At 32.6% G+C, this 27,105-nt stretch overlaps 5 protein-coding genes and 1 long non-coding RNA gene across 6 annotated transcripts; 5 read left to right on the plus strand and 1 right to left on the minus strand.

Moving 5' to 3' along the window:
• The first annotated feature begins 23 nt into the window (after positions 1-23).
• Positions 24-2,124, plus strand: LOC132727793 (homeobox protein abdominal-A-like). Its single transcript, XM_060713378.1, has 2 exons — positions 24-37; positions 1,377-2,124. Exons 1-2 carry the CDS (start codon positions 24-26, stop codon positions 2,122-2,124), a joined length of 762 nt encoding a protein of 253 aa, XP_060569361.1.
• A 44-nt stretch (positions 2,125-2,168) lies between these two features.
• Positions 2,169-10,922, plus strand: LOC132727808 (uncharacterized). The gene is made up of 5 exons (XM_060713398.1): positions 2,169-2,327; positions 2,953-3,154; positions 8,341-8,541; positions 9,072-9,193; positions 10,140-10,922. The coding sequence occupies exons 1-5, from the start codon at positions 2,193-2,195 to the stop codon at positions 10,827-10,829; spliced, it is 1,350 nt and encodes a 449-aa protein (XP_060569381.1). The 5' UTR covers positions 2,169-2,192; the 3' UTR covers positions 10,830-10,922.
• On the plus strand, positions 3,590-7,521 carry LOC132727809 (uncharacterized). Its single transcript, XR_009625395.1, has 3 exons — positions 3,590-4,109; positions 5,593-5,676; positions 7,052-7,521. It is a non-coding gene; the product is annotated as an uncharacterized LOC132727809 (long non-coding RNA).
• A 1,465-nt stretch (positions 10,923-12,387) lies between the features above and the next one.
• On the plus strand, positions 12,388-14,895 carry LOC132727813 (uncharacterized). Its single transcript, XM_060713403.1, has 2 exons — positions 12,388-13,210; positions 13,694-14,895. The coding sequence occupies exons 1-2, from the start codon at positions 13,076-13,078 to the stop codon at positions 14,375-14,377; spliced, it is 819 nt and encodes a 272-aa protein (XP_060569386.1). The 5' UTR covers positions 12,388-13,075; the 3' UTR covers positions 14,378-14,895.
• A 1,443-nt stretch (positions 14,896-16,338) lies between these two features.
• On the plus strand, positions 16,339-19,435 carry LOC132727807 (uncharacterized). The gene is made up of 2 exons (XM_060713397.1): positions 16,339-16,833; positions 18,042-19,435. The coding sequence occupies exons 1-2, from the start codon at positions 16,699-16,701 to the stop codon at positions 18,735-18,737; spliced, it is 831 nt and encodes a 276-aa protein (XP_060569380.1). The 5' UTR covers positions 16,339-16,698; the 3' UTR covers positions 18,738-19,435.
• Positions 19,436-19,926: 491 nt separating this feature from the next.
• On the minus strand, positions 19,927-25,507 carry LOC132727814 (uncharacterized). The gene is made up of 6 exons (XM_060713404.1): positions 25,401-25,507; positions 23,762-23,811; positions 22,604-22,755; positions 21,673-21,780; positions 20,687-20,761; positions 19,927-20,175 (listed from the first exon to the last, which is right to left on the minus strand). Exons 2-6 carry the CDS (start codon positions 23,802-23,804, stop codon positions 19,936-19,938), a joined length of 618 nt encoding a protein of 205 aa, XP_060569387.1. The 5' UTR covers positions 23,805-23,811; positions 25,401-25,507; the 3' UTR covers positions 19,927-19,935.
• Between the last annotated feature and the right edge of the window lie 1,598 nt (positions 25,508-27,105).

Genomic DNA, 27,105 nt, shown 5'->3' on the forward strand with positions numbered 1-27,105 from the left:
AAAATTTCACTCATTGTTTAGTAATGGCTGGTTCCAGGTACAGATTTGAGAGCATGTCTTTAAGCTTATACTTTCATACACAATCAAATGATCAATAAATAAATTCTGTATAAACTAAAATAAAATGGGCAGATCATAACAATCTTTCCAACAAATCAAAGGACATGTACAAAGTCACAGTTCCATATTTATTGATCAAACAAGGTCATAATGACAAGCAAAAAAAAGTGTATCAGTAATTTAAGCCATTATCACTTAACATTACCCAAGCAGAAAAATACCCGTTGGTAATAAAACAAGCTTGAAAAGTTGTGGTGCCTATAGATACAGGTAAATAAAACCACCGCCCTGGACTTGGCAATCATAGCAAAAGACCTGTGAAAATAAACCTCTTCAAACAATTAGTTTTATTCAATCTTGAACTGACCTGAAATTGAAATAGTTCAATGCCAGACTGTGGTTATTTTAACTTTGCTTAGGTCTTTTTAACATGAAAATGAAATATAATACGGCCTCACAGAGTACCACCTAGTTGCAAGTGAACATATTAAACTCTCTAAAACAATAACAATACATTAAGAACTCATTAAGCATGTCCGTTACAAATGACGTTTTGATTATATCAGCCCTGAATTTAAGATTGCATTACATGTAGGCGAAACGAAAATGATTATTCCCCATTTGTGAATGATCTGCTTTTGTTTAAAACAAAGTTGGCTGATTTTTCTTATTCAGTCATTATTTAAGAATAACTGCCACACAGTTGTAACAAAGTCTTTAAATTAATTTAATTAGTATAGTTCTAAGTTCACCAAAGATCATATGCAAATGAGGCACAGACTAATTGTGTTTCTTTAGACTGTAATTGTTTTAACATATATATTTGGAATGTACGTCATCACCAATTTACATATAATTTTTTTGTTATTTCAATAGTGTTATGAAATAATACAATATATTTCAAGCTAAAACAGTGAACATTGCTTCTAGGAAAAGGAACAGTCATTAAAAACAAAACTGGACTTTATAATTTTGAAAAAAAAAAAGTTTTTTTTTCTTCATTTAAATTATTTAATCATTTTCTAAGATTAAATCAAAAAATATATCTGCCATGGAGAATGATATATTTTACATAGCAAGTGTGACCAAAAAAGTCAGAACATAACATAATTAGAACAGTTAAATAAGCAGGCCAAAACAGGACATTGGTGTAATTAGTGGGTTTATTTTAAACAAAACTGAATAGACCATACAAACTGGTCACAAATTCAAAGGACACAAAGACAATGAAGGATTTAACATCGTTGCAACTGCAATATAAACAGGTGACAACACATCAGTAGGCAATAACACAACAGGCATCAACACATCAGCAGGACTGTGTCAACACAACAGCAGGCAACAACAAATCAGCAAGCATCAAGTGGGGAACAAAAATTAGCAGACAAGAACACATCAGTAGGTGTTAACACATCAGCAGGTAACAACTCGTCATCAGATAACTACATATCAGCAGGTGCTATCACATCAGCAGGCAACAACTCATCAGCAAGCAACAACACATCAGCAGGCAACAACACATCAGCAGACAACTTATCAGCAAGTAACAACTTGTCAGCAGATAACTACATATCAGCAGACAGCAAACACATCAGCAGAAAACAACACATCAGCAGACAACAACACATCAACAGACAACAAACACATCAGCAGATAACAACACATCAGCAGACAACAACACATCAACAGACAACAACACATCAACAGACAACAACACATCAACAGACAACAAACACATCAGCAGACAACAACACATCAACAGACAACAACACATCAACAGACAACAACACATCAGCAGACAACAACACATCAACAGACAACAAACACATCAGCAGACAACAACACATCAACAGACAACAACACATCAACAGACAACAACACAGCAGGCAACAACACATCAACAGACAACAACACATCAGCAGGCAACAACCACTTCAGCAGACAACAACACATCAACAGACAACAAACACACATCAGCAGACAACAACACATCAGAAGACAACAACACAGCAGACAACAACACATCAGCAGAAAACAACACATTGGCAGGCAACAACACATTAAAGAAACAAAAATTGAGCTGAATTTATACAAGGATCAATATCAAAGGACACACAGACAGAGACATAATAATGAATGAATTACACAGAGCTGTGCTACAAAAGCACACACAGGATATTGTCAGAGACATGATTGTTACTGAAACCTTACTAGGAACAATGTTTCAGAATAAAATCTTTGACAGTGAAATGGTGGAAATTATCAAGGTAAAATCAAAAACATTCATCTTTCAAATGAATTTAACAGTACATGCTTAAGATTAAGTAAATAAAGGTTTATTTTATCAATTTAAAGTGTATATATAGAGCTATATATCATTCTGTTGCCTGTATTTTGAAAAATTGTTCTTTAAATTTTGCAAAAGGATACACTGCAGTCCCATTATAAAACTCATGTTGGAGTCCAAGGTATTGCGTAAAAGTTCTAATAACATGTGATCTACCCGTTATAACTGCGTTCTGATATGTAAAACTCATTGTGAGTGAGTAGGTTAGTTTTAATTTCATACTGAAGGCTTAACAATCTTTGCAACTAGAACTCTCAGTGTAAATGAAGATTTTTTTTTAAGATATACCTAGTAGAGGTCAGTTGATGACTTCTAAAGCTTTATTGGTGTGTGAATATCTCCCTCCTTGCATAATTTAAGGCGCAAACTGGCACCTGAGTAGAACCACTTTTTATAAGCTAGCTGGATAGCTTCCTCACATGGAAGAATCCAGACTCCCTGACAGGATTCAAACCCACAGCAGTGAGGGGCCAGTGGTTTAAGGTCAGTAACCTTAACCACTATACTACAAACATTCAAATTATGTTCTGTTATTTGTTATTTAGTCTGGAAGAACACACAGTGAACAAGCGTACAAGATGTTAGAGTTTCTACCAAAGCGAGGACCAGATGCCTTTGACAGCTTCTGTGAGGCTTTACACGAAGATTATCCCTGGGTCGCAAAACTGCTGAGAGAGACTGTTGAAACAGAAAGTGAAAGAATTTTAGCTGTACAAAGCAAGAAAGATGATATTGCTACTGAACAACGTAAGTTGCTTTTATATCAATCTAATAAGGATGAACATAAAAAGGTAAGTAACTTATGTTAAAATCTATAAATTTATCAAATAAAGGATATGCACATTTACTTCCCTTTTTGATAACAAAATTAATTTTGTATATTTCTTCCGAAATGGTGCACAATTGAATTTTAAAATAGTCCTTCATCACTGTAGGCTGAATTCAGTGCTTGACCTAAACCGAATACATTTACTTTCTTCATGGAAAAGTGACAGCTTCCATTTAAGAACGTAAAAGTTCTGTCATTTCCGCATTTATTTACATGCATTTATTTGAATAAAGTACATCAATTAAATCAATAAAAATCAATTTCCCGATCTAATTTTATATTGAAATGAACAAAATAACTAAAAATTAAATTGGAAATCATCATCTTTTTGACGGACGGAACTCGCAGCTTCTTCACCAGGTCGGATATATACTCGCATTTTCGAATAATATTGGAAGTTTTATTTCAACAAAGACAATTTATTGTTGGGGTATGTATTGCCTTACATTCTATTTGATTAGTTTATGTGTTTTTCAATTATTTTGCAAAATAAAGGAATTAGAATAATGTAGATGATGAACAATGAACGTCTGTCAAAAAAGCAACGTTCGCAAAAAACTGTCCATCGACTCGGTTATTGTGTGATTATGTATTGGGTGGGGATTCAAAGTTAGTGTTAAACTTGGTACTTTCTGGTTTTACAGGTGGTTTCTTAAGTTTTGAAGCCATAACCAGAAATTTTATTGAAAAAAGGTTGCTAACGTAATTTCTGTCAATTTTAGTGAATGACGTTCGCACATTTGTTCCTCAGTTTATAGCTGTTACTTCCCTTTTTTGCGTAGTGACAAGAAACTACGATTAAATCTGTAAGTATCCGAATGCAAAAACATGGCCGAATTGAGACGCTCGATTACATGATCCAAATTATTTTGAGTAAGTTTGTGTCTGTCAAGTGTTTTAAATGTTGACGATAGCAACAATAAGTACATATAGATATTTTTATATATTTTAAAGAAGAGAAAACATATTAAAGTCGAGTTGTATGCAGGAAATAGACAAATACACGGACGTCTACTGCTTCCAATGACTGATTACGCTTAAAGCTGTTGCGAATGTCATTTTTTGACGGACATTCTTGTTGCATACGTCATTTATCGACATACACAATTGGTGCTATCGTCATTCTTTGACGGCTGTTAATGATGCGATCGTCATATTTTGACAACTGTCAATGTTTTGACATAATAAATCTACATGTAAACATTGTAGTGTCAGTAATACTAGGGAGTGAGAGATGGATTGAGTTGAATTACAGTCAAATCGGCCCCAAGTCAGATCGGCCCCAAGTCAGAGCGGCCCCAAAATAGTCAAATCGGCCCCAAGCAAAATCGGCCTCAAGTCAGATCGGCCCCATTTTTTTTCTTTGTTCATTTTCTTATTTAAATGTTGTTAAAAAAAATGTGTGGATTGGAATATCAAATGACTAACAATGGATTACATAGAAAACCAGAACAAAACATAATAATCAATATAATTTATTGTCTGAGTATAACATTTATCTTCACTGTACTAAACTATTTATTGTCTATAAACATATGAACAGTATGTAAATGTCACTTTTCATGTAATTGTCACTTCTCAAGCAAAGGTATAGTGGAACCCCATTGTATCGTGCTATTCATTGTATCGATCTATTCACAAATCTTTAGATTTTTTGCAAAATACGTCACCTACTGATTGTTAACATTAACAACAGTGTCACGAAAATCTTTCGCATTTATTTTTGTACAGTAAAATGATCAAAAACATGTTTCCAGTACCGTAAGACGCTGTAGATAATAAATAGACTTATAAATAATATGTTCTTATTAAAAGTACATTTACTGTCTGTTAAAAGTTCCTAAATTTATGCTGACATTTTAAAACAGACATCTATGTTATTAATTGACTTATTTATCTAACATAAAGATGGTTAATGTTTCCCAAACTTTGGCTAACTGAGCAATTCTCACAATGCATCGATATAATGGCGTGACCTAATTCTTCAACCTGTTTGACATGTCTGTAAATATCCGTTTATTCCAAAGCTAAAAACTATATATCAGTGATGTTTGCCAAGTAAATATTATGGCAAAAGGATCAAAATAAATGATACAAATTAAATATTCAGTGAGATTTGATTTTTTTAAATTCAGTTGTGATTTATGGGTAAATAGATCGATACAACAGGGTTCCAGGCTAAACTATGAATAACTTGCCTTATTACAAATTAATGCTTTCTGTTTTCTCATTTATATGTCTTTAAAAGTTATGTCTCTACAAGTTTGCAGAAAGGTATACCTAAAAATTCTGAGTAATGATATATGTAGGAATACTTAATATTAACTTTATAATGTAAAATCTTGTTTGTTTGCAGTGACTCGAAGCAATTGAAGACTTGTGGCGATGATTTGGCCGACAGTTTGATTGAAGACATTGGTATACCTGCTACCAAGCAAAGGTAAACTATGAATAGTAAATGAAACAATTTCTCTTTGTATACCCACCCTATAAAATGCCGGGCATGATGGCGCGGTGGTTAGTGCACTTGTTTTTCATTTTGAGAGTTGTAGCTTTGATTCTCGGTCAGGCCATTTCTCTCGGACCAATTGATAAAAGTCCTTGTGTCTTAAGTCTTTCGTCTCGCACCTCTGTTTCAAGTGAGGCAGAAAAAGAGGTAATATGTCTAAAATGATATGGAGAGTGTGTGCACAAGTTAATTTTTGAATCAGTTTTTAAAGGCGTGGTTATCAGTTTTTAAAGGTCTACATTTCAACAACTTTTCATGCAGGTACCCTGTAGGAACTAACCTTCTCATCAGAAATGGATCAGAAAGTTTTAAAGCTGTTGTAAGTAGTAATGTTTTAACAGATTGGTTAAATTCAGTACACAAAAAAAGGCAATGCAAACTAGCAAATTTGTCAGCTGTCTGTCAAAAGGTGCAATCAGTATTTTTTTTCAATTTTTCTGGAAATGGACAAAGATTTATCAGCGTTTATAAGAAGCTAAACAATTAGTACTGACTTTATTCTTCAATGCATTACTTTTGTTTGGCCTGTATTGTGCTGTTCCATTTTTGTTACTTTGGAAGTTATGTTTTTAAAAAAAATTGTTACTTGTGAGTTAAAAAGTTGTTTTTTTGTCTTCATCACATTTAATATATGTTAAAACCCAATATAAGGCACTCTTGCTGACAAGATTTGCAGTCAGATATCAATCTCCGGAGTTCATGAGTTTAAGCCTTAGCCATACAACATGAGTTGAATTCCCAGCCATATAACAGTATTTCAAGCCCCAGCCATATAGCATTTATTTAATAAAGATTAATTATTAAATAATTTTTATAATACTGCATGTTTGTAACGTCGCTTTTCATTGGATAATCTTGATGTTTATATAGTGTTTTATACACGTGACACAGCTATTGTTGATTAATAAAGAAATCTTGCTTTATTCCTCTAAAAATGATCCTTGCTAGCGATTTGGGTTTTATTTTACAAACAGCCATTTATATAGGGCCATATAACCTGTCAAAAATCTTTATAACTAATAATATAGCCTTACTATTCAGGTAAAGCAGTTGTCTGTTCATGTGCAAATATTATTTGTTTATACATGTAGTGTATATGCATTTTTAAGTCTTTTCTTCCGGTTAATATTGTGATGATATGAAGCAACATTTGAATGTCAATCAGCTTGACTTCATTACCAGTTGTGGATACTTGGTAAATACATTTGATTGGTTCATTGAGTCCAGTTTGACCTCTTTGATAGATACTGGTAATTGATTAAATGTTATTGGTGCAACAAGTCATTGATTGTACATCATTTTGCAGGTTGTTCAAACCCATGAGCTGCACAGAGAGGAGAAAGTCTATGGATTGTGGGTCCAGTTCTATAAGAAAGGAAAGCGACAATTATGGACATTGGAGGAGAAATCTTTCTTTGTTTGTTGGGAGGATATCATTAAACAAGTTGCTGAACCTACTGTCTATGCATGGATCTAGATAATACTACAAATTTTGAGTGTTTGGTGTACAGTTACACTTAATAGCCCATCAGAAAGGCCGACATGGTGACTTGTGCTTTTACATCCAATTTGGTGTAGACTGTTTTCATACTTTCTTACAAAAACTGTTAGAAATATAATATATCTTTTGAAAAGTTTCAATAGCCATTGTCAATTTATTTTGTAAAATACGTTCTTTAGTGCCTAGAACAGTTGATGGCCAGTGTTTTGACAGTTAATTTCGGATAATGTCCAAATAAATTTACATAATTTACTTGTTTGCTCTTAGAAAACTTTTACTTGTTGTCATTTGTTTTCTTGTATCCATTGCGAAAAAGTACTTTAGAAATTGTGAAAGAACATTTGTTCCGTCCAAAAATGATGGTAGCAACAATTTGTTCCGTCCAAAAATGATGCTAGCAACAATTTGTTCCGTCAAAAAATGACGTTTAGCAACATCATCAAAAATGAATAAATCTGTATCTGGCCTGTTCCCTGCAGAGATAGTACTTCCTTTACATACAGTTTTCAATCTTTTATTACTTAGAATAAAATGCTGCTAATTATAATAAAGAGAATGCTTAATTTTTCCAATTTCTGAATGTTGTGAACGTAAAAATATCCGTCAAATATTCTGTCAAATAATGACGTTAGCAACATGAAATTTAAAACATGATTAAAACTCAAAAATACATCTGCTATAATTTTTATTTTCATGTTTTTGACCTAATATAATAGCAATCTTATCATATATATTAAAAAAACTGCAATTATTTTATATGTACAAAAAAATATCCTTGGGAGCTATTTTGACGGAAATTTTATGTTCTTAAATGGAAGCTGTCTGTTGTAGATTCGAATCCCACTAGGGACATCAGATTTTTTCATGCAAGGAAACTATCCAGCTAGCTTACAGAATGTGAGTGGTTCTACTGTGGTGGAAATGCACAGATATTTACTTTTAAAACTTGTTGTCACACCAGTAAAGCTGACAGTGTCATCTGACATGATGAAAGTCATAGTGTCTCAATGCCAAAAAAATATCCAAAGTAAATAATTATCATTCATGTACATTATAATGAAATTGTAAACTACAGAAGTTTGTATTTTTTTCAGTAACCACACCCAGAAGTTCATCAGCATGTGGTAAGGCGGATTCAGATATCAAGATACGCGTCAGCGCATTTGTACAGAAACATTTTGGACAGATACGTCGTATATCTAATGGTGACAAGAAAGCTATTGAATGGATGATGATTAAATGGTTACAAGCAGAGAGAAAAAGACTTACTAAATCTATAGACGAGGCATATATGGGTAAAACGTCTTCTAATTTTTCTAATTTTGTTTCTTTGATTTAAATCACACTGACTATGGTGACAATCCAGTTTTATGAAAAGAGACAAAGGTATCTCTCTGTGCATCATTTGAGACAATTGTGAAGGCACCTTAGCAGAACCATCAACCTTTTGTTATCTTAAAGCAGGATAGCCTCTTCCAAAGAAAGAATCAAAAGTCCCTGTTTTAACTTATGTTTATACAGATACTTGTTTTCCATATGGTTTTAGAAATTTATCAAACATTTCCCAGGATTTATACTTAGATATATAATGTAATCCAATTTAATTTTCATTTAAAAATTTAAGACTATATATTAAGTTGATAATGAATGACAAATTTCTTTATCTAGGCAACTGACATAACACAAGTTACCTTGAAATTATTCCATAGGAAAGAGTATAGCAAGTTGCTGACAGTTTCAGTGCAATAATTTGCCTCAAATGGAAACGGCAATCCTTTAAAAATTGTCTTACTTTTTGTCAATAAATTGTATTTTGTCAATACAGAAACCCATCAGACGGATGTTCTTCAGAGTGAGAAGGTGAAGGACAAACTTTTCTTCCTTTACACCAAGATTGTGATGAAACAACAGAAATCTCCAGTGAAAAAGATCCTGGGCAGAGCAAAGGTACATCAAATATTACAGGGACTCCACTGAGGTTTTTTGACATGATGGGATTAGGATTTTTTTCAAAGATTTGTGTACCATTTGATGTATATCTGAACCACTAGCTTTTTGCAAATTTTCAGATTATTCTCTTGTCCTGTTTTTATAGAATATTCATTACAACCTTCTCCCTTAATAAAGTCAGTAAGATCTCCCTTAATAAAGTCAGTAAGAATTGCAGTTACTATAAATTTTCACTTTAATTCTGAGTATATTTCTTTATTATCCATTCTTTTTGCATTCTAAGTACTTCACTTGATTTATGTAAAAGTTTATGTAGTCAGTGGAGCTATTTTAGCTATCTTTTTACTTACATTGTTAAATGAAACTTTGCTACAGTATATATTTCATGGGTATACTGGAACCTAGAAAGAGAGTAGTCAAGCAATGTTGCAAACCATCAATATTTAAATGCACATTATGTCATAGAAATGAATTTATTGTTCCTTCCTCAGAAAGGACAAACATGTATTTTATAATGTTTTACTAACAGATATAGAGCATTTTGGATGATTTTCATCTGAAGAAAATACAAGTAAATGTAAAATAATCTGTCAAAAAAGTAGCAAAATGTACAATATTTTGACTTAAATTACAAAATACTTAATCACTACAACTGAACTTATTTCCAAAAATGCATCAGAAGGAAATGATGTTTGAGCTATATAGTTCAAGAATAACTTTTTGGAAATTAAAACCGGGCACTTAAATTTGATTTTTAAAGATTTTGAGGCATTCTCCTCTATACTATAAAGTAGGCCTAATATTTTCTAAGAGCTTATAGGCCTGTTAAGCATACTTACAGCCACTATATATAAGGCAACTACTATTGTTAAGTCATGATGTTAGTCACTTCATACAAATACAAAAACAAACATTATAAATTTTTTTTAATGATTCACTAAAGGCAATAAGTGATGGAGTTGAAGGAGCAGTTACACCTATAGAAGACAAGAACAGAGACATTGCTCCACAAGATATAAACTTTGATGTCCTTAAAGCAGAAATTGATGATCTCTTCACTCATATGGACTACATGGAAAAACAAATTGACAGAAGTTATGACTATATAAATGGTAGAATGAGTGGGAAGGACATATCTATACTTGTACATGAATTATGTGGAGAGTACAGATATAAAGAGAAAGAATTGGTTCAAGAAAAAGTGAAGACAGAAAAAATGTTAGTCGAGTTGTACACTTTCTCCACAAACTCTAGTAAGCTTGAGAATACGATACATGCTCAAGAGCATGAAATCATAGCACTTAAAGAGCAGATAAATAGAGTAAAAGAAGACAACTTGTTGCTTATTAAAGAAGTTACGGAACTTGAAAAAGCCAAGTTAATTCATCTTGAAAAAGAGAAGACACTGATTGAGCTGAAGAAAGCAAAGGAAGATCTACATGTAATGATATCAGTGGTAAATAAAGAGAATAAAGAATTAAGGGAGAAGATGCAGCAAGGAATAGCAAGAAATACTGGAGGTAGACTGTATCAAAATAATAGAAGAGCACTGGCAAATACAACAAACAATGCACAGAAAGCTGTACCGAGAAGAGTGGTGCAAAAGAAAAGATCTGTTAGTTTTAAGATGTGAATTTACTGATAAATTTTAAATATAAATTGTTATTGAATAGATAATGTTATTGAATGTTTATGCCAAACATTAATGCTAGCTATTATAATCAAATCATAGGGCAAAAAAAAATCTACTTTCTACTGATTTACTTGAAAAATTTGTGAAATGATTGTATAAAAGAAATAAATCTTTCAAATCATGATACATATGTATATATTTATGATATTTAATAAAAATTTTCATACTAAATGTTTAGATACTTTACATATAAATGCCATTTGTAATTCATATTCATGCAATGGCATCTAATCACCAAAACATAAAGTTCTCAAACTTTACAGCAGCCCAGTGTGACTTTCTGTTCCCTTAAAAAACATGTTCATACAAAAGATCAATCACCAAAACAGTCTTCAAATAAAACTCCCAATTTTCCTGCAATGGGGCACATAATTTCATATTTGGAACTTAATTTGACAAAAGTGGATTTTACTTTGCCAGACTCAAAATTATGATCTGTTTTGTTTACCTTTACTAAGTAAGAAAATATATATATATTGCTATTATAATACAGTGTACTCCATTTATAACGAGATCGGTTTTAACGAAGTACTGCTTATAACATACATTCTTTTGTGTCCCGGCCTTTTCCCTTAAATTTCCTAAGGTTTTGTTGCTTCAATTTCCTAAGGTTTTGTTGCTTCAATTTCCTAAGGTTTTGTTGCTTCAATTTCCTAAGGTTTTGTTGCTCGCTCTGAGCTCCTGGCTAATTTGTCCTTTAAGTGACAAAATGTTATAACAAAACAACATTTTTGAGTAATTAACACAAATGAAACAGCTTATTTCTTACAGTGTTATTCGGTGCTCGTGAGAAATTCACTGCATGAATTTTGAAACTTAGATTTAAAATGTACATTAAAATAAAATCACACATGTTTAGAAGTAGAAGTCATCGACTCTTACCCCTCGAGTCATTTTAGATTTTGGAGGATAGTTCAAGATACAGATACAGAAAAAATTCTAGAAGCTAGCTTATTCTAGAAGCTTCTCCCAGTTCTTTAGTGTGCCAAGTGTTAAAGCACTCATAGCTGGGACCTCAATTTAAGGTCTTATCTGAAAGACTGCTTTAAAAGATTTTTGTTAGCAACCTTGGGAATCGAACCCACAATGTCAACATTACAAGTCTCGCGCTCTTACGGATTTGCCTATGCGCCCGTATAGGTTCACTGCCAAAATAACATTTTAATATATGATATTTACAATTTATATTAAGGGAGGAGTTACTTTTTCAAATCCAAAATATAAGACAACCCTTTTATTTAAATATATGTATCTACAGAACAATTAACCTGTATAGAAGAGGCCATGTGGATCTGGCATTGTGATTTGATATGAACAATAAAATGAATTAACTAAAACAAGCCTAAATGTGTTATCTATGAACAGATTTTCAAAAGAAGTGAAATTTGATAGAAAGAACACAATGACACTAGTGAGTCACTCTTTGTTTCATATTGCTTAAAGACAATAAACTTTTGTAATAACTACAATGAGGCAATGTGACATACTGAAAAGTGAATTTAAACATAATGTGGGTGACAACAACCTGGATAAATCGCTATTTTTATAGGCAGTTATTTAAAAGAAATATAAAAAAACAGCCAAAATAAGCTTTAATTAAGATGTGAATCTGAATGGATAATTAGAATTTTAAATATGTGTTAGGAAGAACTGGCAAAACCTTTGCATTAATGTTGTTTAAGGTCAAAGAAAATGAATTGTTTAGGTCATAAAAACCATGAAAACAAACATTATAATACTCATGGAAAGATTGAGGAAATACTTGTTTTGCCATTTTGGAAAGTAATGCTCCAAGTTGAAAAACCAATGAGCTTGAATGTTTGACTTAACACTGGAATTTTTAAAACTTGAAAACATTTTGAATCAAATTGTGAAAAGGAGAAGCTCTGTCAATTTATTTCAATTTTATATAATCTCTAAGCTGTTTATCTTAATCAAAACTCAAAGCAATTATGCCAGTGTTTTTTCTCACTTAAATGGGCTTTTGGAAAAAATCATCACTCAAATTGATAATTTGGGAAGAAAGAGCTGGTGAAAGTTCAGAAGTTTCAGAAAACTGCATGATATTAATGAAAATTTATATTGGTAAGAGAGCTTTTATTGGTCTTCGTGATATGTATGGTGAAAAATCACTGCATACATCTATATAAAGACAAAATCTAACCTCAGACATTAAACCATCAAACATGGACCAGAAGGAACGGCGAGCCTTGGACAAATGCTTCGATGGATTTCTCCGTGACCTTGACCCATCCACATCATTCATACATTCCTTGTATGCAGAGGGTGTCCTTACTGAGGAACAAATGGACAGAATCAGTGTAAGTACCCTTTATGTGTATGTAAGAATTACATAAAAAGTCAAATCTTTATTGACTAGTCTTGGAAATTTGGTAAACAGGTTGTCTACATAATTATCACTGTATTTTTGTGCAGCGTGATGGTCTATAGTTTAAAGAAATTTAAATCAACAAATAAACTGATTCGAAAAAGGTGTTTTGTGATCAGGTTGATAAATTTGATAAAAGGTAGTAAACTTTTCACTTGAAGTTTTTTAAATGATTTAAAACATATCTATTAATAGAAGAAAGGAAGCTGAGAAGTTATCCTTCACTAGACCTCCGTATATAACTGTAAACTAACGAAATTAAAACAGTAATCCAGTGACCGAGGTTTCCCTATTATTCTTATTTCAGGATTTAAACCTATCAAATATGAACTTATAAATGCTCATTGAGCAAACTTATCCTTTGTTGCTTCTCAAATGAAATGGGAAAAAAATCATTTTTTATCTGTATCTTCAGAAAATCTCTTCAAGAGAGACCCAGGTAGCCATGTTGATTAGATTCCTCCCTCATCGTGGACCAAATGCCTTTACTGTGTTCAAAGACAAGCTTGAGAAGGACTATCCCTGGCTTGCCCAGAGGCTTGCAGATGAGCTAAAGAAGCTTCAAAGTGGTCAAGCAAGCATTAATAAGAGACTGGTAACTACAATAGAAACAAAGCTTGTTCCACTGGTATATTCTGGAGGAGCAGGTTTTGATATGTGCGATGAAAAAGCACACCCTGGTGTCATTATAGAAAAACTTGGTGATTTGTTAAACAGTCTTGAACTGAAGTGTCACAAAGCTCTTGATATAACAGCAATTGGAAAGCACAAAACTCCAATACATAAACTCATAGAAGATAGACTAAGACAAGAGAAGAGGAAGGAAGGTAATGAAGATGTAGATGACCTTAACAAAGAGGTTAAAGACTTGAAACGGCAAGTCAGAGAGATGACTAAGCTGAAATCTGAAAATGAAAAACTGAAAACTGTTATATCTAGACAGAAGGAGAAGCTAAAAGACTACAATAAAATGTCAAGAGATTCTAAAAGACATAAGCAGGATATGGAGAAGTTTAAGAAGGAGACTGAAATGTTAAGATATGAGGTAGAGACATTGAGAGAGCAGCTTAGGAGTAATATATCTAACCCTTATGCTTAAAGCTGTTCATTGAAGTAAACTGGGAATGTAAAACCAGTTTTTTTCTTTTACTCGACTTTGTCATCTAATATACTCTTAGATTACAAGGGTTGTTCAAAATTAAAAAGGACTCAAGAGTATGGCATCTTTATAATCCATTTACTAATGAAACTTTTTTAATGTAAATTTTTTCGAAGAGTGGGGGAAGAATTTGAACATTTTATTTCTCCCTTCATCACCACAAATGAGGACTGGCTATAGTTACATGATCAAGAAACCTTGTGCACTCGGGGAGAAAACTTTCAGAAATAATGATGTTTGTTGCAATTTGTATTCATTTTGGCAACAGCATGAATGTCATTCACTGTATTGTTGTTGTGCTCCGTGTCACATACCCCTTGTTATTTATAATTTTTACAGAATTGTTACACTTAAACATATTGTATTGATTTTTTTCACTGTATATAAAGAAAATATGTGCCCATAATTATGTCTTTTGTAAAACTGTGTACCGAATTAAAGGATGTAACAGTAGAGCTGCAGTCCTATTGCTTTTTACCAACCCTTGTTCTAGAATTGATAAAGAAATTTTGATCTTCCTGTTTACAACAAAAATGTGATATTCCACTTCTTTGTGTGTTACTTAAAGTAGTTTTATTTCTTTACAACAACAATACATATCTAAATAATAAATTGTTTCAATGTGTTGTATTTGGTGATTTTAAACCAATGGTTTGTTTGTTTTTCTACTTTTTATGTAGATTTCAATACATTTCTTTGGTCATATCCCTGCACTCTATCCACTTAAAATGTCCTTCAGCTTCTCTAAAGGTTATATATGTAAATTTTAGATTAATAGTTTCAAATAATTGTCAAATCAAAAACAATTAATGTGAAAAATGAATTTGCCAACGATAGAATAAATAAACAATAAGGACACTTCTTGGTACCTCTTATCTACCGAAAAGTTTGATATTTTTTCTCTAATGAATAAACAGGACAAGTACATATTGCAGGTCAGGACAAGTCGAACTGACATCCTTACAGAAAATTACAGGGTTACAGTAAGACAACATAATAGTAATAGTATACCATAATTATGAAAATTAATGTTCATCTGAACCCATATTAACCTGCTGTGAATTTGTGTAATGACTTTGCCCAGCTTTCAAGTTTGAATAGTCCTGTGACATTCACAGTTTCAGACATTTCAATATCAAAATACAAAAGTTAAGCTACCAACTGTGCAGAGCCTGACCAGACTGGGTTGGAAGCACAAAAGAGTCAGGCTGAGACTACACTAGTAGAAAAACAGCTCATTAATTGATTTCAGTACCACTAAATAATGTTAAGATTAATGCTTCTAGATAAAGAATCAGGTTTTGGTTGGTTTCTTGTCAAACGATTCTCAACTTTCTAACGCTGAATCAAATATTTTGACCTTACAGAAGAGTATATTTTTTTGTCACTCCTGCAGTTTCGCAAATTGAAAATTCTTATAACCACTCACTGGTAGTAGGCAGTGACCTGAATGACTTTATTATACAGTACAATTGTTCTAATTTTAACAAAATCAACAAGGAAAATCGTGTAGTACGGACCTTGACATGACATTAAGTGTTTCTAAATATATATTTGACTAAATAAATTTTAAAGTTCTTTTTAATTTTTCTGAAATAAGACACTGTTCCAAAACATTAAGGGTTATACTTGAGATATAATTATCAAAGAAAATGTAAAATATCCTCATATATAAAAATAACAAGTCGTTGGTATTATAACAAAAGACTGAAATTAAAATCTTTTATCAAAGACAATAGAAAATTAATGGTTTGATAATCTCCAATCACCTTATGATATGTAAATAGAAATAAACTTTAAAAAGGGAATCTTTAATTTTCCATTAAGTCATGCATTTTGGTCAGGTTCCAAACAAATAACTATTTCTTATATTTATAGACTTAGAGAAGACATTTTGATAGAAAATTTTGTGTCAGCTTAAAGGGCTGTTGCCTGATTAATAGCACTCTTATTTACACTCTTAAGAACACACAAGAAAATTTGTTGCAAAATTGTTTTTTTTTATTATTTAAAGCAGTGGAATAGTGTATGAAGTTGAAATACAAATAAATAAAGCAGACACATTAAATTCTTTTTTTAAGTGACTAAATAAACTGATATGACAGTCAAACAAAAGTAATTAAAAAAACAATGGCAGAATAAATTATGTTAACTGATGTGAAAAGATTTTATACACTTTGAAAAGGATTAGTATATTAGACAAACATTAGTATAAAACAAACATTTCGGATATATAGAATAGTATAACATATAAAATAAACATGAATTCAAAGGAGGTGGCTGCCTTGAAAAAATGTTCAGAGCGGATAAAGAAAGACCTGGATCCAACATATCCCTTTCTTCATTCGCTGTATGCAAATGATGTCATATCACATGAGCAAATGGAGACAATAATGGTGAGAAATTAACCTTTCACTTTCATTCTTACCAAATAATGATAAATAAAAAATATCTTTTCTACTTTTTTGTTTTAAAACAAATTCTGAATATATACTATATTTCTAAACGGCGGCTATAAACCATAATTATGCAAACTGCATTTTTAATTTTCTTCCTTTCGATTGCACTAATCTAAGGAAAATAGTTCTTATATAAATGCTACAATAAAAGAATGATTTGCACAATTTGTTTAACTTTTTTCTCAACAACACTCTAAAGGTCATATGGCAACATTCTGGCTTTACTGATGGAGGAAGACATCAGGTGCCCTTCCATGCATTATTTCGGGCATGAATGGATACCAGAGTAGAACCACTGACATTCTATAAGCTAGCTGGATAGCTTCCTCGCATGAAAAAATTCAAATTCCCTGGCAGGATTTGAACCCACAGCAGTGAGAGGCAAGGACTCAAGTGGTTTGAGGACAACATCCTTGACCAGTCAGCTAGGCATGTCCCTTACTTGAATCATTTTCAGACTGATAATTAACAGTTTTAAAAATACTATTGAACATCATTACTTAAAGTGGTCTTTTATCAATCCTTTTTGAAAAAAGGTTCAAGCCCTGAAGAAACAGGAAAAACATTAAACTTGTAAAATGAGTTAAATTTGGGTGAACAAAAATTTATAATACATGTCACGGTTCAGAACTGTTCACTATTTAGGGGAGAAGATTATGTAAGCAGCCGGATAGCTCAGTCTGTAGATTCCGAGGGTCCCGAGCTCGGGTCCCAGTCAGGCTGCACATTTTTCTCACCCTGTGACATTTGATGCCAAACGGGGGACCGTGACTAATATAGGTCAGAGTTTAATTTACATTGCTCTGTAACTCTGTGAAATTCCAGGAAGAATTTCAATATAGCAGGGGAGTACATGTATGTCACGGTTCAGAGCTGTTCACTATTTAGAGGAGAAGATATGTAAGCGGACAGATAGCTCAGTCGGTAGAGCTGTGGAATGGTATTCCAAGGGTCCTGGGTTCGAGTTCCAGTCAGGCTGCACATTTTTCTCACCCTGTGACATACATAATCTGCAAAGATTGTAACTCACACAGTTTTGGGGGGAAACCCTAAGGAATTTAACGAGGAAATAATTACTCAATACCATTATCTGGTTCATAAAAACAATTATCAATGCATTGTCAAATTATTTTCTTTTGATACAGGCAATCAGTGTCAGCTTAGAAAGAGTCACAAAGTTACTAACTATATTACCAAGAAGAGGTCCGAGCGCTTTCACAACTTTTCGTAACCTTTTATCAAAAGATTACCATTGGCTCGCTGAAGACCTAGATGCCGCTTTAAGAATAAAAAGGAAGGATGCCACTAAAGAGGAAATACACTTGAAGCTTATCAATGTGATCAATAACCAGGTCGTACCCCTCGTTTTCCCTGAAACTTTTAACTTTGTCAGCAGCAAGGACCATATCCATCATACTATTACCAAACTTGGTGATTTGACCAGAATACTGGAGAAAAGGGTTCTTAAAGCGTTAGAGCTGATGAAAACTTCGACCAAGACCATTTGCATTGAAACCCTCATTAATGAGAAGCTCAAAGCAGATAGATCTGCAGATGCCTTAAGTACGGAAATCAAGGAATTAAAAAGGAGGGCCAAACAGGATGAGAAATTGAAGAAGGAAAATGAAAAGCTTAAAAGAACAAACGAAAGCTTGATGAAGAAGCTAAAGGAGAAAAGTCAGGAAATTAAAGATGGTAAAAAACACTACAGTCACTTGAAAAGGGAAAAAGATGAAGCAACAAAGAAAGTCGAGCAGTTGAAGAGGGAAATACAATGCATGAAGAAAGAAATTGAGTCTACAAATTCTATGTGTGAAATAACACCTTTGTACGGGAATTAAAAACTGAATATATGTACATATTAAGTAAAGCTGTTAGGATACATTTTATGATATTTAAGACAATGTCTTTTAAAGTCAGGCTTCAAACAGGCAAAATACATTATTATGAAAAAAGGAAATAACTTGAAACCAGGACCTCTCATGTTTTACCTAATGGGTCGGGATAATCCCTGAAGCAATAAACCTGGTTAAAATTCAACAAAGATCTTAAATATACATATTTGGCAGTGTCCTATATTTCATTTTTTACACATAATCAAAATTTTAAGTAAACAAGTAGCCTTAAGCAATAATCTATCTAAAATGCTTACTTTTGGTATGTTTCCAAAAGTTGAAAAACTATATAAACCACATTTATGTTATACTATGTATGACAGTTTTATATTTACCTATCATAACATGTATAAATGATATTGATTGTGACACTTAGTTTTTAACTATTATTTGCTAGATGTTAAGATACTATACATGTATAAATGATTGATTATGACACTTTGTTTTCAACTATTATCTGCTATATGTTAAGACATTATTTAGATTTGAATACATATTACAAATAAAATTCATTATGAATACAATATTAAATTATTATTTGTGCATATTGCCTTTGAATTACTGTATATTCACACTGAATTGTTCTCCCTCAGCATATGCTGGTCATTCTAAAGCTGAATACCAAAATCAAGAGGCTTAAATGCCTCTTCAGACTTCCCGAAAGTTGAAAAAAACTGTCAGACATTCGGTCTGACATACCATGAAAATCTGTCGGACCGAAACAAAATCAGTCGGACCAAATAAAATTGATCAAAATCAAATAAAAACTTGTGTGTGTATTTCTAAGACACTTTTTGTTTTTCATTTTTTCGCCGTCAAAATCGGCACAATCCGTACAGCGCATTTTCATCCCCTCCCTGTCAAACATCAATGATTCATGGTTCTGCTTCCATTTTTCATTAAATTTTGTCTCAGGTCTATTCTTTTCATCATTTTATTGCTGTTCTGCGCACTTTTCTGATGTAGATTTTCGGTTTTTCCAAGGTTTGGCACCTTTAGCAACGCCATTTTGTATACATGCGGCTTGGATAAAAGCCGGACAGTCGGACCGATCCGGAATAAAAAATTGTCGGACCTGATCAAAATTTATCGGACATGTCCGTCGGACCGACGTATTTCGGGAAGTCTGCTCTTCCCAATTAAGTTAGGTAAACTTACGGGTCACCCAGTTTACACCAAACCTTTCAAATAAACAACTAAATAACTCACAGTCTGCATCAAGTTGATCTTGTTTCGATGTTAACTGTTTCATTAGGATATCCAGTTGACCTAGCTGAGACTCGAACCTGGACACCTGGCAAATATGTTGCTCCCTCTCGTTAGCCTGGATCTTCTCCTGACGCTCCGACTCTCTCACCTTCTTCTCTAATGAATAGTTAGCTAACTGAAGAACAAAATATCAATGTGATTATGAAACATAGGCATCGGAGGTCTCGTGGTTACACTGTCTGCCTCTCAACCCAGCAATCATGGGTTTGAGACCTACTAGGGTTACGACCATGTTTCTTCATATTATCAGTACTGTGAACTCAGGAGTGGTAGAAATAAGGCTTAAGCTTCAAACTTTCATTACAAATAAATAGTAAGTTTAAACAAAAAATATTGTAAAAACACTTCTTGATTCTGGACAAGTGTTTCAAGATTATTATGTAACTGTGCAGGCATTTCTGGATATTGTACAAGCATTTCTAGAAACTGTACAAGCATTTCAAAAGACAGCATATGCATTTCTAGATAATGTCTACAAGCAATTCTAGATAATGTTCAAGCATTTCTATACAAATTTCTATACAAATAGTTATCTCTCTTTTTTTAAAGTAACTGTCAACCCCATCACATGCTCATGTCAATATCTAAGAGCTGCAGCAGTTTACTGATATATACTAGCCACTTACTTGAAGTCTTCTAATTTCATCCTTCAGGGCATCTTTCTCTTTCTCTGCCATCTTTCTATACACCTGCTGTTGAGACTGTAAAAATATACAAGAAATAAATTTAGTGGCAGCATGGCCAAGTGGTTTACATGTCAGACTAGTAATCTAATGATCGCAAGCATGGGTTTAAAGCCTTTCAAGGGCAAGTTGTTGTTTCCTTGAGCAAGAAACTTAACACTCATTGCTCAGTACTGGTTGGTTCTAGGAACGGATTTGAAAGTGTGTCTATAACAGTCATCGAATTTAGCACTGGCCTGGTGGCCCATGGCCAGTGAAAATTAGTTCGGGCCAGTGTACATTTTAAGAAAATGTAGTTAAATATATAGTAGAATAAATTCAGAACTTGAATTCGGGCCAGTAAATTCAAAACCTTAAATTCAATGACTGCTATAAGCTTCTAACTTCCTAAGCAATTGAAATAAAATAAATTCTGCATAAACCAAATAGATTTATTGAAATATACTTTAGGTACAAGCATTTAGTCAAAAGTAGAAAATTTCAAACTAACAAAAAAAAAATCTTCGAAATGCATTAATTAACTAAGCTTGAAATGAAAATAGGTTTGGAAAATTTTCAATTACATCAAAAAAAGAAATACTGTCAATTCACTTCATTTTGTTGGCATGAAATTTCGTGGTTTTGTCACAAAAGGGTAATTTCAGCAATGTTTTGTTAAAAAATGGGAAAAAATGCATGACTGAAATTTTGCAGTGATTAAATGAATGAAAACAATCACTGTCTAGGATGGCATCTTCAAACATTTTAAGCACTATCACAGTGAATATATAAGCCCTTATTTTCAAAGATTTTATAATTTTTCATTCAATATTTTGCAACTTTCAACTGGGAATTTTTTTCTGTGGATTGGGAAAAAAATATAGTATTTTCAATTGGGAATATGACCAAATATTAGCAACAAAATAAGCCAAAAAAAACATAATACTTACAGCCTCTACTTGATAGTCCCTCATCTTCTCCTCTAGTTGCCTCCTTGTCTCCCTCAACTCAACCTCGTGCCTCTCACCAAGGTTAGCCACCTTACCAGATTCTTGATCCTGTATTTTAAATCTTTGTCACAGAACAATTTTCTCCTTAGAAGTCTTTTAATATTTACTTATCAATCTGTAATGGTGACTTAAAATTTATACTTAAAGTATAACTTGCTCTTTTTAATGACATTTGATTATAATGACATTAACAGCACACCAACATATTTGTTCAGTCCCATCTTTATTTTCCATATCAACTTAATATCATTTGGATCTGGTTGTATTTTTGGACACTTGTAATACCTGCCAGGTGACCATACATTAATGCTACTTTTTTTAGGAATTCCTATAGAAGTGTAGCCTTCACCTTGAGGTACAGGCACAATATGCTGTTAAGCATTTTGATTTATGTAGAATTATTTCAAACTTCATTTATAAATGACAAAGTTTTGGAATGGAAATAATTGTGGATGTCTGTCATTGTATCCAAACCAACATCCAATGGTTTATGAGCTTCATTCCATGGCCTCTACACAGTCAGAAAACCAAAGATCAGTCCATAACTCAATCTTTTTTAACTAGCATATTTTACTGCTGCATGTTGACAATGGAAAACTTGTCTAAGCCAATTCTTTTTGGATTGTATATCCAAGAAACTTACACTTCAGTAGCTGACAGAAAGTTCTACAAGCTCTTAATTCACAAGATAGAGCCCAACCACAGCCTTACCTTTTCTGTCATGATTTTGATCCAAGACAAAGTGTCAAACTAATATCATTTAGATGTCACTTCAGTTCTTAGTCTGACAGTAAATAATTTAATTACCCAAAAAAGCAACAACAATAAATACCAAAAAAAAAACAAGTAAAAAGCTACAATTTCATGTTACCAGTTTCCACCCCATGTTGTATCTCTCATTGATCAGTTTTTCTATTTTCTTTTCATTCTCTACAGCCAGTTCTCTTCTCATTTTTAGCTCCTCTATGATCTCATATGTCAAAGTACTGAACCTCATTTTGTCTGCTCTGCTAAAAGCTGGACCTGAGAATTTTGTTAACACCAGTTACAATTTTAAAACTACTGTAACTAACACAATAACTCACTCTCTTTAAATATTTGATACCTGAGAATAAACCTTTTTTCACATGCAAAATGATGAGCGGTTTCATTATGACCAGATAGTTGTGTCAAATCCCCTGGCCAACTGAGTTGATATACTTTCTGTAATTTCATTGCTCGTTTTTTTATATATGTATATAACAAGAGCACTGCACAGGGTGTACGTTAAGGCTTTTTCATTAAAATAACAATTTTTGACAAAATTCTAAGTTAAAAAGGAGCATAACTCCAAAAATATAGCTTTCAGAATAATGCCCCTTGTCTGACAACTGCACATAGTCAAGTTAAGCAAATATTCCAAGTTTCATATTGATAATTTTTTAAATGTTTGAATGATAGGCTATTTTAAAGTTTTTCCAAGACAACAATCACAATGATGATGACAATAACAACTAGTATAATGACACAGCAGTCATAATAGCAGTGTTTTATTTTCACTTTTGGAGGAAGGTGGTCGGTGCCTTTTGAAGGGGGAAAAATGCAGTAGGAGGGGGATTTTATTTGTTTACTTATTTTACATTGTTTTCTTTGTGGTGGAAAAGGGGAGCAACTCTTGCAACACAAGTTTAAAATACGTCTCTTTTTCTTAATATACTGATCTAAAATTTGATGCGTCATATGTAAAACTTATTGGGTAGCTCCCCTTACCAACCAGAGAACGATTTGTAAACAACCTTGCTTAACAGTAACTCTTACAGGCATTAAATAAAACATTTTTCAGCAGTTAGTTGCAAAAAAAAAAAATATTTATTGCAAGAAAATTCAGGCTGCCATATAGGAGGAAATTTAGGCTTTGAAGGGGAAAAAACATACTGTTTTGAGTTGGGGGGAATGGGGCAAAATTTCGCCTAATATTTTGGTGAAAAAAAAAACACTGTTATTATTATAATACATTCGGACATTATTCTGACATTTTTCATCAACATACCAGAACTTGTAGCATCTCCTTTACAGTCAGTTTCCCTCTCCATATTGTTACTGCAATGTATACAAACAAATTTCCAAGCAATTAAAAATTTAGTATCTGCTACACAGTTTTACCCATTACCCCTGTCTTAGTTTTACTAAAAAATAACTTTATAGGTAATTTTAAATTGCTTGGAAATTACACATAGACAAACAATTTCCTTTTCATATGAAAATGTGATACCACTAAATATTCATCAGACTTTACACATGGGTCTTTTTTAATTTGTTTGTTTGTTTGTTTCATTTTACGCCTTTTCCCAACAAAATTTCAGTCATACAGGTGGGTAGTTTCCTAACCTTTGTTCCTGGAGAGTTACACCAGTACTAGTCTACCTTCCTCCAAACTAAACTACCAAAGCATCTCCCAGGATCAAACCCACGCCAGAGAGGTAACTGGATTAGAAGTCATCGATTCTTACCCCTCGACCACGGATAAAATCTAAATTTGATATAAAGATTTTTCATGTGATGACTCTGTGAAATATTTTCTAAAAGTGATACCAGCCTGCAGATCTTGGACAAGTTCCCATAGAGTGCGTGTGGGTATTACTGAATATGCATGCATTGCAAAATATTATTTTCTTTTCATCATAACCTTCTTGATATTCCTCTAATAAGGCAGTGACATCATAAACATGATGTCACTTCCTTTCCAGACATATCTGACATAATTCCATCAGAAGCAAAGATTTTCAAGACAAAAATACCACAAAGCTTCACATTCACACAAGTTGAAGTACATGTACTCTGATACAGATTTTCAAATTTTAGATACTTGATGTCATAAGTTTAAATGGTCATGTGATTCGGATAAACCGCATGTTTCTTGTTATTTGTGAAACAAATACATGTATGTGATATGGAAAATAACTCCATTAGTCACTAAGATATTTATTTACTGATTTATTTGCAAGTACGGAACAACAAGCAGTTTAATTTTGTCTTGTGTGTAAATTACTGAACACAGTGCTCACAATGATTAAAACAACACAGTTATCTGATTATTATAGCATTACAAATTTATCTAAATACAGTTATAGTAGTAAAATAAATAATTTTATACATCTAAATAAATAAAATGATTAATCAATAATTAATTAATCAATCAATATATCAATCAATCAATTCATTAAGCCAATTTATCTAAATACAGTTATAGTAGTAAAATAAATAATTTTATACATCTATATAAATAAATAAATAAAATGATTAATCAATAATTAATTAATCAATCAATATATCAATCAATCAATTTATTAAGTCAATCAATCATTTATCAAATAGATAGATAGATAAATAAATAAATAGCTCTTCTAGTATTTTAGGAATGAGCAGGCAGATTGGCACAAAACGGCAGAAATGCTTCACCATGTAGCTGAACAAGTTTGTATTGAAACCAAGCGTAAAAAGTTTGGGATTTTGAGTAAAGTTCTGAGTAGAAAGACCCTGCTTAGTTTGAGGAAAGACGTAAAAATGCACATGTCACGTCATAACTCTTTATAAAATGTTTTTTGCATAAACCTCATATTCGTCTGAAAAAGTCATGATGTGATTGATGGTATTTAATTGTTGTAACATATTAAATCTAACAGTCCTACCTTAAAACTATTATAAGCACAAGAAAGAAATTGCTTATTAAAAAAATCACGACATCTTCCTTCGTCTGCACATCCGGGCTATTTACGCAATTCGTACCAACTAAATTTCGAACCAGACAATGTCCTGCGGACCATTCACATACGATAATATGTGTACGTTCGTATATTTACATTACTGGTACACTGTCATAGGATGTAAATTATTTTGTAATAAACGTAATTTTCAGCATTTAATTAGAGAGTGGTTTTTTAACCAAAAGCAATCTATTTCTTTAGAAGAGTCCCAAGACAAAAACTAAGTTTGCATCTGGGACATAAGATAACTTATGTCCCAGGTTTGCATGTATGATTTCTGAGAGTGAGATAGGCATAATCAAGTAAATATGTACATGAAGATAGTAAACTAGATACAGCATTAAAATATTCCTTCTGAATTTGGTAGCTTCCTTTATTATGTTTATAGTATTATTTTATATATACTTTATATTTCCCAAGGTTAAAAATTACTTCAATTCTTTAAATATATTGCCATCACATTCAGCACGTGCTTAGCCTTTCAGGTAGTATTTTACTAGTCCCACACCTTCACAGTCATTGTTAGTTAGGCCGCAATGTTAATTGTTTACATGTATACAATCGGTTGTAAACCCCCGTTGTTTCATGTATAATTATGTATATTTTGTACATTGAATCGTACATTGAATTGAAGTTTTGATTTGGCCGTATTTTGAAGTCGGAATAATCTGGGCAAAGTATAAGCCACTGCGTCCTAGGGGAAAATATAACATGTATGTCATGAATATAATTACCAAAAGTAATAATAAATCTAAGAGTATACATGTTTATCTGTATAGATGACTTTAATAGGAAATGTGTGCAGTTTTTAAATAGTGACATCATTTTGTAGGGGGCTGCGTTTAATGAAAGTTATACTTAAAATTTCATTAATATTACAAGTTTGTGGATTGTAAACTAAGTTTTTATCTAACCAGTTGCCCCTTAGAACTTTACCACTGTGACTTGCACTGTGACTTGCACTTTTCATTCGTCGGTGGTTCTACTCAGATTCTCTTTCGACAAGGAAGGACACCCGAGGTATTCCTTAGAAAGTCGCCATATGTCCTTTACAGTGTTCATGGTGCCGACGTTTCTTAAAACCCAAATCAATCAATCAATCCATCAATCAATCAATCAAATTGTGCCCAGCGTACATCGACATGCAAGAGAGACTTTATATAAATATGTAACGAAACATTTTTTTGTCTTTCAGGTTATTTATTACGTTAGGCTTATGTGATGATAAATTTAATTCACATTATTTATTCAAAGGTACATTATGTCTCAGTTATGTATCTATAAAAATGGCAAATACATGCGTTTAATAATGCTATAAAAACGGATTTAGACTATGAAGGATGCTTTTACCCGTATATGAGTGCGTGAAATGTTAAACATTTCGTGATAAGGTAGCAAAATGTAAACAAATTTGTATATAGTAAGTTCAATAAAACACGCCTTTTCAAGCTTTCGCTTCAGAAAAAAGAAGATTTTATAGGAGAGATTTACCAGTGGCCAATATTCTAAAAATAGAATTGCTGATAAGCACTGACCATAGCAACCGTTGCTGGTCGTACATCCTCTTTGTACTACCTAGTCATTTTACATAAGAAAACTATGGTGTGTATGTCTATTAAGAAATAAATAT

This window comes from Ruditapes philippinarum, unplaced genomic scaffold, assembly GCF_026571515.1.
Source record: "Ruditapes philippinarum isolate M1 unplaced genomic scaffold, ASM2657151v2 ctg432_1_1_1_1, whole genome shotgun sequence".
Lineage (NCBI taxonomy): Eukaryota > Metazoa > Mollusca > Bivalvia > Venerida > Veneridae > Ruditapes > Ruditapes philippinarum.